This window comes from Ochotona princeps, chromosome 2 (assembly GCF_030435755.1).
Source record: "Ochotona princeps isolate mOchPri1 chromosome 2, mOchPri1.hap1, whole genome shotgun sequence".
Lineage (NCBI taxonomy): Eukaryota > Metazoa > Chordata > Mammalia > Lagomorpha > Ochotonidae > Ochotona > Ochotona princeps.
Genome location: NC_080833.1, coordinates 22,839,294 through 22,849,989, shown reverse-complemented (window position 1 = coordinate 22,849,989; position 10,696 = coordinate 22,839,294). Strand labels below are relative to the sequence as shown.

At 59.8% G+C, this 10,696-nt stretch overlaps 1 protein-coding gene across 1 annotated transcript; it reads right to left on the bottom strand.

The window, feature by feature from the left end:
* Nucleotides 1–944: 944 nt before the first annotated feature.
* TINAGL1 (tubulointerstitial nephritis antigen like 1) lies at nucleotides 945–9,793 on the bottom strand. The gene is made up of 12 exons (XM_004591643.2): nucleotides 9,645–9,793; nucleotides 8,903–9,226; nucleotides 7,974–8,037; nucleotides 4,895–4,987; nucleotides 4,556–4,670; nucleotides 3,406–3,529; nucleotides 3,167–3,317; nucleotides 2,887–3,076; nucleotides 2,726–2,771; nucleotides 2,401–2,524; nucleotides 1,600–1,645; nucleotides 945–1,501 (listed from the first exon to the last, which is right to left on the bottom strand). The coding sequence occupies exons 2-12, from the start codon at nucleotides 9,210–9,212 to the stop codon at nucleotides 1,361–1,363; spliced, it is 1,404 nt and encodes a 467-aa protein (XP_004591700.1). The 5' UTR covers nucleotides 9,213–9,226; nucleotides 9,645–9,793; the 3' UTR covers nucleotides 945–1,360.
* Between the last annotated feature and the right edge of the window lie 903 nt (nucleotides 9,794–10,696).

Below are 10,696 nucleotides of genomic sequence, written 5' to 3'. Positions count from 1 at the left end.
GGACTGCGTGGAAGGACACTCAGGCTGGGGAATAATGTGAGCAGGACACATGAGGCACAGTGAGGGGGTTGCCTGGGCACGGATGACGGCCTGTGGAAGAGGCTGGTTGGGTAGGCTGTGTTGGCCTTGATGGCCAGACTGCTGCCTGGGCTGGTTTTGCTGGGAGTCTGGGGGGAGAGAGCTGTGGTCACAGGCCCAGGTTGATCCAAGGACAGGGAAGGCCATGTGGAGAGGCTGATGTGCCGAGGCTAAGGCTCCAGTGCCGTTGGGGCCAGCACCCCCTTGCCTGCTGGGCACAGGCACCGGTTCTGCTGATTGGTGGGCTGGGCTGCCCCCTCCGCCTGCCCAGGCAGTGCTGCTTCAGCACCTGAGAAGCAGATTCCCACGGCTTCATTCTCAGAAAGCCAAAGGCCGTGCCACCCATGCTCTGCCTCCAAGTGGGTCAGTGCCCTGGGCACTGATGACAATTCGGGCTCAATGGAGGCTGAGAGTTCCCCTCCACCCACTCTGCCAGCCAGCAGCACCTCTGAAAATCCTTCCTGCTTTATAAACCTGTCCTGCCCTGCCGCTGGCCCAGCTCACCACTCCTCGAGGACCCAGGATACTACAGTTATCAATACTTGGTTTTGTTTTATTTTTTTAAGATTTATTTATTTGAAAGGTAGAAATACACAGAGAGAGATCTTCCGTCTGTTAGTTCATTCCTCAAATGGCAACAACAGCCAGGCCTGAGCCAGGAGGAAGCCCAGAGCCTGAACTCCATCCGGATCCCCCATGCGGATGCCGGATCCCAAGCACTTGGGCCATTCTCCACTGCCTTCCACAGGCCATTAGCAGAGAGCTGGACTGGAAGTGGAGCAGCTCAGATTTGAACCCGTGCTCATATGGGATGCCAGCGTTGCAGGCAGTGACTTAATTGGATGTACCACAACGCCAGCCCCAATAATTCTTTGGCTTTATTTGAAAACAGTGAAAAGAAAAATAAATATCTCTGAAGAGTAAGAATTACAGGGTGGAGTGGGGGTGGGGTGGGGCTGGAGACTTGGGGGAGTCCTGGCTTTGGTAGTCTTGATGAGGATCCCAGGGCCCTGGGATCTGTAGGCCCAGCTCCTCCCCAGCCAGGTCCTGTCCCGTTCCCACTGGGAGGTCTGGGGGCTCCGCCAGCCTCCCCTGCCCGCGGCTCCCAGGCGGGGCGCTGCGTCAGCGGAACCTGTGGGGATTAAAGCCCTGGCGCCTGCCTGCGTCTGGGGCTTCATCGGACATGGTGGAAGTGGCTGGCCCCTGCCCCGAGGGGAGGCGCTCTCCCACTGGCTGCCTTCGCCTGGGACCCCAATCCAGGCCTGGCCTTGTGCCCAGAACCTCAGTGATGCCCCATATCTTCCATGCCCACGCGGCCCCAGACGCCCAGTACAAAGCTCTCAATGTCACACTCGTTGGTGCCTCTCAGGATGCGGAAGTGGCCCCTCTCGCCCCAGGCAGGGCCCCAAGAGTTGGCTGCAGTCTGGGAAAGAAAAGGCAAATAAGGCAGAAGTAAGGGAAAGGGGGTACAAGGGGAGGCTGCAGGTGGGATCTGGTCCCACGTGTCCCCGAGGGACTCACCCAATATTTGAGGGTCCTTCCATCAGGCAGCGTCTCCTCTCCCCACCTGTGGGCAGAGCAGGAGTGGGCACTGCTGCACCTGCTGTCGGGGGCTGCACCTGCTAGCGTCTTCCCTCTCAGGCCCTTGCTGTCTTTAAGACCTTGGTCGTACCCCTAGCACTTATTCTCTGTCCCTCTCTGCACCTCCCTCCTGTAACTACAACCCCCAAGCCTTCCATGGGGGAGGGACGGGATGGAGGAAGAGGTGAGGAGAGGAGGGACCTTAGGGCCCATTGCCCAGGCACTCAACATGCTGGGGAGGATTCCGCACAACCTCACACATCTGCCTGCCGTCGCTCACTCTGGGGACCCAGAGAGGGATGGTTGTTTGGGGACCCAAGGGCCCAAGGCAGAGTCTGCTTTGTTGGATGGGTGTTCACTGATTTCACTGAAACCAGCAGCTCCAACATCTCCCATCATATCAGGTTGGGGAAACTGAGGCCCGTGGAAGGGACCTGCCTAGGTTGCTCAGTGAGCTGGCAGGGTTGGGACAAGTGCTGAGGTGGGCAGGATGGGGTGAACAACTCCTGAACCTGTGTCTGGGTCTCACAGGGGCATATTATATCTGTGTGCAAGGAACTGTTCCTAGGTGACCTACAAGGCCACTTCTGGGTGGCTCCAGGCAGGGTCCTCTGAAGGGGTTGGGGGTTATTCTCAGCTTTGTAGGGTGACTTGGGATCCATGCAGACTCCAAGCTGGCACTCCTCCCACCTGGGGCAAGCTTTGCGACCCCCAGCCTCATTCTGCCCATGGGGTTCTCACCCTGTGATCTTGACCGAGTGGGTACCGTGCCGGCGATAGCGCTCAGGCCTCCCGAGGCTCACGGGCGTGTGGCTGTAGATGCCGCCCTGGTACAGGAAGAAGTCCTCGTGCACTTCCATGAGGGCTGTGGGCAGAGGGCAAAGCAGGATTGTTTCAGTGCCCTGCTGCCTGCAGAGAGATGTGACCCTATTGCTCCCAGCCCCAGTGGAGTTGCTACTTGATGCTGGACAGAGCCCTGGGCTGTGGTCCTGTCTCCAGCATCTAGCTGGCCCAGCTTCCAGAGGCGTGGGGTGGGATGAGGGGCACCTGCCAGGGGAGAATATACCTTGCACAGGGCCGTTCTCCAGTAGCTCCTTCATGATCTCTTTCTCCTGGAAGCCAGGGGTTGGGGGAGCAGAGCATCCATCAGGGTGGGCGCCTCCCGCCTTGGGCTAGCCCCCAGCTCCCTCTCCTGCCCTCAGACTGCTCACCCATGTGCACACTTACATTAGAGCCAAGGCGGTAGGCTGGAGTGACCTGGTAGATGTCGTTGGCGTGGACGTGGCTGTTGGGGCAGCGGGCAGTAGCCTGCCGCTTGCCCCGACCCATGGCGCGGCTGTGCATCATGCAGGGAGGGGCGGGGCCAGCCTCATCCTGCTCACGGCCCGAGAACGGGTAGCAGTGGTCAGACACAACCCTGAGGAGGTGACAGGAGAGAATAAGGGCAATGGGTGGTACAGCATGGCCCACAGCATGCCCTGTCCATACCTCTGCCCAGAATGCATACCCTCGGCGTCGCAGGAACCACCAGGCACCATCGAGACGCCCGCCGCGACAGCCCTGCTGATGGTGCCTGTCACAGGACAGCAGGTTCTGGGGCGATAGGACAGGTGTCATGTGTCCCAGAGAATGGATGGAGACACGGTCAGATGCCACAGCTGGTGGGAGGAGGCAGAGGAGCCGTCAGGGAGGCTTGAGCCCCGGGCGCCCCCTTCTGGCCAGCCAGCCCCTTGCCCTTGGACGCACCTGCTGTGGAGAAAGCCCAGGACCCCGCACAGTTGCCCTGGTCCAGAGGCTCGTGGATCATGTTGGGCCACTTCTCAGAGGCCTCAAAGGCCACAGGCAGCACCTCCCCAGGACCCAGTCCGGTCTGCAAGACAGAGGTCACGCCCCATGCCTTCTGGCCTGCCTCTCAGGGGCCAGTCGGAAGTTGGACCTGGTGCCCTCCTCCTGCTGAGGGAGCCCGGCCTCCTCCTGAGTGGACTTGAGTGCGACAGCCATGCCCCGCACAGCAGGGGCAGGGTGACTAGTCCTGCTGCACAGACAGAGCAGGAAGGGGCCAGGCTGGGGTCTCCCACCTTCCCACTGTCCACCCTGCCTCTTCGCCTTTTAATCGGCCACACCCGTCTTTCCAATGGAACTGTGGCCTTCAGGCCCCCAAGGACAGGGAGGAAAGGAACACTAGGGTCCCGTGACCAGGCAGGCGGCCAAGGCAAACAGCAGGAGGCAGAAAATATCTAGAGGCCTCGAGGGAGTGAGGGCAGGGGCAGGGTCTGGTCACTCCAGCCTTGGGCTGCAGTCCCTCTGCGGAATGGTGTCTCCCGCCAGTCCCCGGTCTCCATGGCTGCTGCTGCTGGGCAGGTCCCCTGGCACGTGCCCAATCCCTGCCCTTCCATAGCCTAGATTGGACTACAGCTAACAGTCCTTCCCCCAGAGGGCCCCTGGGAAGCAAGAGGCCCCCTCCTCCCTGGGGATACCCCCCTCTCCCAAGCCAGCATTTGCTTCTTTGAATTGTTGCTCTCTGACCAGAGCTGGAAGCGTGTCTGTGCCTCCCTTCCCAAAATACCAAGGTGATCTCTTGACCTCTTGGGCTCTAACCCAGTTGTCCTGGGACCAACAACATTTTTCCCACACTAAGGACGCTAGAAAGGGCCACTGTTGGAACCACACAACTCAGAATCAGAGCATGAATTCTGCCAGCACAGCACCTCCTATTACAGGCAGAAAGCAAAGACCCAGAGATGGGGAGTCACTTTCCCAGGGACACACAGCCTACTGGTTGGTGATTAAGTCCAGCCCTGAGAGGTACAGGACACAGGGTGCTGTTGTTCCTAAGGACTAATGTCATGGCGAGGAGGCGGGGGAATGGCAGAATTATGGGAAAAGATGGACTTACGTAAATCTCATTCATGTTCATGACGGATGAAGACGGGCGGTGGGTGCCCAGGCGGTAGCGAATGCCCTCATCCAGGGTCATGCCCCAGAAGGCACTGTGGTTCCCAGCCTGCCACCTGGAGGAGGGGGGTCGTCGCAGGAGGAAGTCACATACTTGTCAGGGTTGGGGGTCCTGGGAGCACGCGTGTGTGGGTGGGAGCCAGCGTGTGCTTAAGAACCAGTATGATGGGGTGTGTGCCAAGTACCATGCATGTCTGTGTGTTTGTGCATGTAGGAGCACACGCATGCATGCATGCGTGATTGCTGTGGAGGGGAGGGGTGGGGTTCCAGGGCTTCTCACCCGTAGTTGCCCTGGTTGATGGCATTGATCATGTCTGGGTCCACCAAGCATGGCTCCTGGTCACACTCCCACTGCCCTTTTTCCTGGCAGGTGCTAGCAAAAAAAAAAAAAAAAAAAAAAAAATAGCAGGGTGACTGGGCCAGGCCCCTCAGAGGCCATGGGATTCCCTAAAGGATCCCATCAATGCCACTGGCTTTAAATGTCAACTTCAAGTTCACCCTTCTCAAGTTCAGCTCTGCATCCAGATCTGAACCTAAGAATCGTAGATCTTGTTGCTACTTCACACCATCAAGGGGGTGTCCAACAACTCCAATTTACACTCCAAACAGAAGGCCTGATCTCTCTCATTCCTCTTCAAATGCCAGCAATGTGATCTTTCCTGGAGGGTAGCTATCCCAAAGCCACCCTGAGCTTTGTGTTCCATTTAGATCCAACGATAGCTGACTCCCGCTGGGTCAGCCTCAAAGACCTCCTCCCGCTGGCACCAGCTGTGGCATGCTCACCTTTCACCTGGATGCTGGCAGCTAGCTTTCATTGTTCCGCTTGCGTCCCACCTGCGTCACTCCCCACCCATGGTGTATTTTTAAAGCAGCTGGACTGAAGCCAGATAATACCACTCCTCTGCCCGAACCCCACACCTTCCCATGGCAGGGTGAGAACCATGATTCCTGCCATGGGCATGTGGAATGAGGCCCTGGGTGCTCTCTGCCCACCACCTCCTCCCTGACCCTGCCAGCTCCTGCTCCTGATTTTCCGGGCTCAGGCAGGCCATCCCTCTGACCCCTCCTGCTCCAGGGCCTTCCAAGTGCCTGTGACTCGCTCTCCTGTGTTCCAAGTCCTTATGGAGCATCACCTCCTCCGGGATGTCCCCTCTGGCCACTGTACTCCCTTTCTGCCTGCACAGCCTCAAGAAAACCAAGTGCCTCAAGGGCAGGTATGGTTTGGTGATCTTCAAGGCCTAGGAAAACGACACCAGCAGATGGTAGGGCTGTGAGATGAATGAGTGATGGAGATACTGCGGTGAAGTGGCCCAGTGTACAGGTCTTGGATTCCAACCCTAACCAAAGACGAGTGACCTTGGAAAGGAATTTGAGCTCACCCTCAATATCCTTGTCTGTTCAATGGGGATGAGAGTAACTGTGTCACTTCCCAGGGATGAACTGATGGCTTGGGGAGTGCCCACTCCATTGGAGGCACTCACTGTTCTTGTACCGCTTTTCTCTTGAACTTCAGACTGCTCTCCCCATCTTGGAAGTGCAAGCCATCTCAACCTTAAAATGGGCCAAATTACCTTCTGCCCCAATCCCTCCCATCACCAGTAGGTGCTGGGTCTGGCACATCATGAACCCGTGAGATGCCCACATTCTGCTGTCCGCCATACTTCAGACCCTCTGCACCTCCCATCTGGTCCAGGACGAGGGTTTCCCCATTAAGTCCGAGTCTGTGTGTCATGCCCCACCCCCACACGCCTCCTAAAGCCAGAGAGAACTATGACAACAGAAGTCTGTAGTGCCTCCTCTGAGTCGCATCCCATCGGGGACAAAATGCAGAATCCTAAAGCTGACCTGCCAGGACCCCTCTGGCCCTTCACCCAGCCCCTGCTGAAACAGACTGTGTCCTACCTCCCACTGGGTCTTCCCAGCCATCCCCCGCCCCTCCCCCAGGCCTGGGGCATTTATCCTCCTTTCTAGCCATCTCCCTGGAACCCCAAGAGCATCCTCCTTTGGAGCAGGGTCACTCTTGTCCCTGTTACCCTTCCTACAGTTTGTAATGATCAGTTGATTGCAATAATATACCTGATGGGACCAGGTGTATTGTGAATTTTGTTGAATTCTCCCCATACCTCCTATTCCCAGCCTGGTCCTTAACAGCTAGGTGTGACCCAGAAGTTTTATTTTACAAATCCTGTGATTCTTTTACAAGCTCCTAAGTGCAATTACAAGCTGCTAGCGGCCCTCTCTCCTCTCCAGCCAGCCAGGGGCTCCCGCCTCCAGGGTTGCCTTTTAAGGAGCCTTGAGGGGAGCCAAGCCCCAGTATGGCTGGGCTCCGGCCCTGGAAGCAGCCTGCGCACTTTCTGGGAGGGCCCAGGAGTGCCATGGGGAGGGGAGGGAGAGGCATGCTGGGCAGGCATCCGGGAGGGCTCGCTCACTCCACATGTGCCATGATGTGCAGCCTCCCGCACCTGTCCCCAACCTGTCCTCCAGGAAGGGCTGGGGGTTCTTCAGACCTTTCTGGCCCCTATCTGTTTGGCCCTGGGGCTGTTGCCCGAGCAGGTCTAGGCAAGGCTGGTGGCAGCAAGTCCCAGCATTCCAGAGGGGCCTGGGAGGCCAGGGCCCAGGGACAGGAGTGGGAGTGTTAACCCCTCACCGCCCAGAGGTGGCTGGTCAGGACACAGCGCTGTCCTTGGTCACACAGACACAGGCTGAGCCACCCACCCGCCCCCTGCCCTTGCCATGACCTAGGCACTTCTCACCCTAGTGAGGCAACCTTCCACCAGCCTTCTCTCCGAGGCTCCCCGGCAGAGGCTGAGGGTGGACTGGGTGCAAGGTCCTTGTTATTTCCAGGAAAGCACTCACATTTCCAACCCGATCCTGGTCCTCTCCCCAGCTCAGGCTGAGAAGGGGCATCCTCCTGCCGGGAACTGCTGGGGAGGGGCTGCATTCTAGGGAAGGCCCTGTTCCGGTTGCCTTTGGCCACCAGCCCAGCCAGCTCTGACCCTATCCGGTCCTGGGGGACCTGCAGACGCTACAGCCAGAGGTTTCCTTTCTGGCGTACCTTTTCGGGCTGTCCCGCGACAGCAAGAACAGTGGGGAAGGGAGGGACTCCCCATTCAGGGGTAGCACCCGGGCCAGGCAGCAGCCACAGCTGGCCACTCCTGGGGAATGTGGTTAGAGGGGCGCCACGGAAATCGAATTAGTGGCTGCTAAAATTCCCCTAGATGACTCTGGATAAGGAGGCCGAAGCTCAGAGAAGGGAAAGGACTTGTTCTCGGCAAGGGACTGACAGGCAGAGTTTGAACCCCAGTGTGTGGGCCTCCCAGCCCCCAAGGACAGCCTTCCCACAGGCCCCAGACACTCACCAGCGGTTACAGTTTTCCCAGTAGGTTCCTAAGACAGGATAGACACGGCCCCCATGCATGCATCCTGGCAGGGAAGGAAGGGGAAATGAGAACTGGAACCAGGACCAAGACACTGGGCTGAGGCAGCCAGGTTGGTGGAGGTCACATACCAAGCTCTCCAAGGTCGCCTGAGCCCTCCCATCCTCCCCAGACCCCAGCCCTCTCTAAGACCAAAGCCACTGTCACTTTAAGCAGCTCCTATAGGGTCACATGCCTACTGCTACTTGGGAAGTTCTTCATCAACTCCAACTTGAACTCCTTTTGCTTCACTTGGATGCCAGCCACCACATTCCTGGGATCCTTTGCCATTTAAATGAGCTGAGGCTGGGGGGTGGCCCGTGGGAGGGGGTTGGGGAAGCTGAGGGCCAGAGAAGGTAAGCGAGTCCTCTGGGACAACACAGCACATGGGTGTATGCCTTCCTAGCCCCAAGTCCTGAGGAACTGTGGGAAGGACAGAACGAAGCAGGTGCATGGAAAGGGGTGGTGATGAGGGCTGGAAGAGGGACTAGATTCCATCCACCTGCTGGGTACGACCAGCCATTGCACGGGCATGGAATTCTGAGCGCAGGCATAGTAATGGCCCCCGTGACCCTGACCAACCCCTGTGCACATTATCAACCCAAGGGTGAGTCAGCAGGTGGGGCTGGCACCTCTCCTGCCCGGCAGGAACGGAGAGACAGGACTGGGAGAAAGGGCGGGTGCCTTTTCCTGATCCCACTTTGAATCCCAAGCAGGGACTTTCTCTTTCAGCCTTGCTTAGAGTCAAGTGGGACCACAGCGAGGGCTCCCCATGCTCCTCTGTAAGAAGCCTTCCCTGGGGAACCTCGTCCTGTCAGCCTCCCTCCAAAGCCCTGCTGAGTCTGGGGGCTCGCCAGGTGCTCCGTGCTCACCTTGGATGGGAGGGAACGGAGGCGGTACGCCGAGGCAGAAGTCCCAGAAGTCAGGGCAGCAGTCGGAGACCGTGCGGTTGCAGAAGAGGTCGCAGTAACAGGTAGCACCCAGGTAGGGCAGGGCACAGTCATCCGAGCGGCCGCGGCAGCACAGGTCCTGCTTCTGGCAGTACCTGCCACCCGCGTCCCGGATCCCTCGCAGGTGCAGCCCTGGCGCTAGCTCCCGGCGCCAACGACTCCGCCGGGTGCCCAGAGTGACCTGGCCAGTCAGCAACAGCAGGAACAGCAGCCCTAAAGGAAGCCGCCACATGACGCCTCCTGGGCCTAGGAAGGGCAGAGGTTAAGGGTCAGAGACCGTGGATTGCAGGGTTCGCCCCCAGGCAGAGGAGGGACTCAACCCCTGACTTCTTGAGCCACAAGTCCAAGGTGGGACACCTGGGCTCCTGAGTCCCCAGGCGGGGCACCGACAGAGCCCCCGCCTGTCTCTACCCAGGATTCTTCAAGAAAGCAGCACTTGCGGCACTCGTGGTGCCCCCTACCCAGCACCTATACTTCAGACCCTCCCGTCTCTGCGTTAGCCTGCATTTCTGCCTTTGGCTTTAGACTTCCAGGTCCCTCTGTCCTGTCCTCTTCTGTTGCCCGTGTTCCCTCTCTGTCAGGGTCCCTCTGACTGTCCCCTCCACCGCTCCTCCGCCCCTTCTCTGCCTCCACCCTCTGCTCTGAGAGCAGACAGCGGCCCTACCTGGCCAGGGCTGTGGGCTGGGCCCAAGCTGCCCGCGCGCCTCCGCCTCCGCTCGCCGACCGCCCGACCCCGAGTCAAGTGAGGAGCGGGGGCGGAGCCGCGCTCTGTCCCGCCCCGGCCGCCGCGCCCGCCCCGGCCACTGCTGCGGGGAGGGAGGCCGGGTCCCGCTCGGTCGCACCTGGAGTGGCCTGGCTGGGCTGCGACCCAGGTGGGACACGGACCGGGAGGCGGCCCGCGGCGGCAGAAGCCGTAAGCGGGCAGGAACTGACAACTCCAGCAGAGGGACTTGTGGTGTGACACCAGAAAGGGCTTCCCTGGGGTGGGTGGTAAGGGACACTTCTGGGGAAGGAAAGACTGCAGGTTCAGGCGATCTCAGCAGTGACCCCAACCGAGTTTGGGACGTAAAGGTGTATTGTCAGGGTGGGGAGGGGGTGACCCCTCAGCCGGCTCGGACCCGTCGCACCCCTAGTCACTGCGCCCTCGGGTCCGGGGCCGCCCGCGCCGCAGCCTCAGCTCCTAGGAATGACTGGAATCCCGAGGAGCTCCGGAACCTGCAGACTCTCGCCCCGGAGGCGGCTCTGCCGGGGAGGCGGGCGTGGTGTGCGGGCAGCCAGCGCACCCTGCGATCCCTGGGTGCTCTGGGCACCCAGCCCGGCACCGCCTCTGCTTTGGAAGGAGCGGGCATCCTACTTGGCACCTGTTCCCCTCCCAGGGCCCAAAGGCGGGAGCTCCGCCAGCTGGTGCCCCCTGCAGAGCTCCCCTTCCTGCCCGGGGGAGGGGGGGAAGGAACGCATCCTTTGCCCAGGCTGGCCTGAACCCCCAACAATGAGTCCTCTGTCCCACCGGGGCCTGCCTGCTGTCACCTTTTACCTCCTGTTGCGCAATCTCGCTTCCAGCAGGCTGGGGGGAGGGGAGCAGCACGGTGACAGCCACCGCACCCAGACGGGCCCCTCCTCCCCAGGGCCTGCCCTGCACGTGGGGGATTCCCTTTGCCCTCTCGCTGACCCTCCCTGCCCCTCTTCCTCCGCTGGCCAACCCCAGAGGAGCAGAGA

Excerpts from the sequence above, each read along its gene's own strand:
- TINAGL1 (XM_004591643.2), bottom strand. The coding sequence starts at position 9,212 with ATGTGGCGGCTTCCTTTAGGGCTGCTGTTCCTGCTGTTGCTGACTGGC. Across the intron at positions 4,988-7,973 it reads TGGGAAAACTGTAACCGCTG|CACCTGCCAGGAAAAAGGGC; the intron begins GTGAGTGTCTGG and ends TTTTTTTGCTAG. Across the intron at positions 1,646-2,400 it reads CACTCGGTCAAGATCACAGG|GTGGGGAGAGGAGACGCTGC; the intron begins GTGAGAACCCCA and ends CTCTGCCCACAG.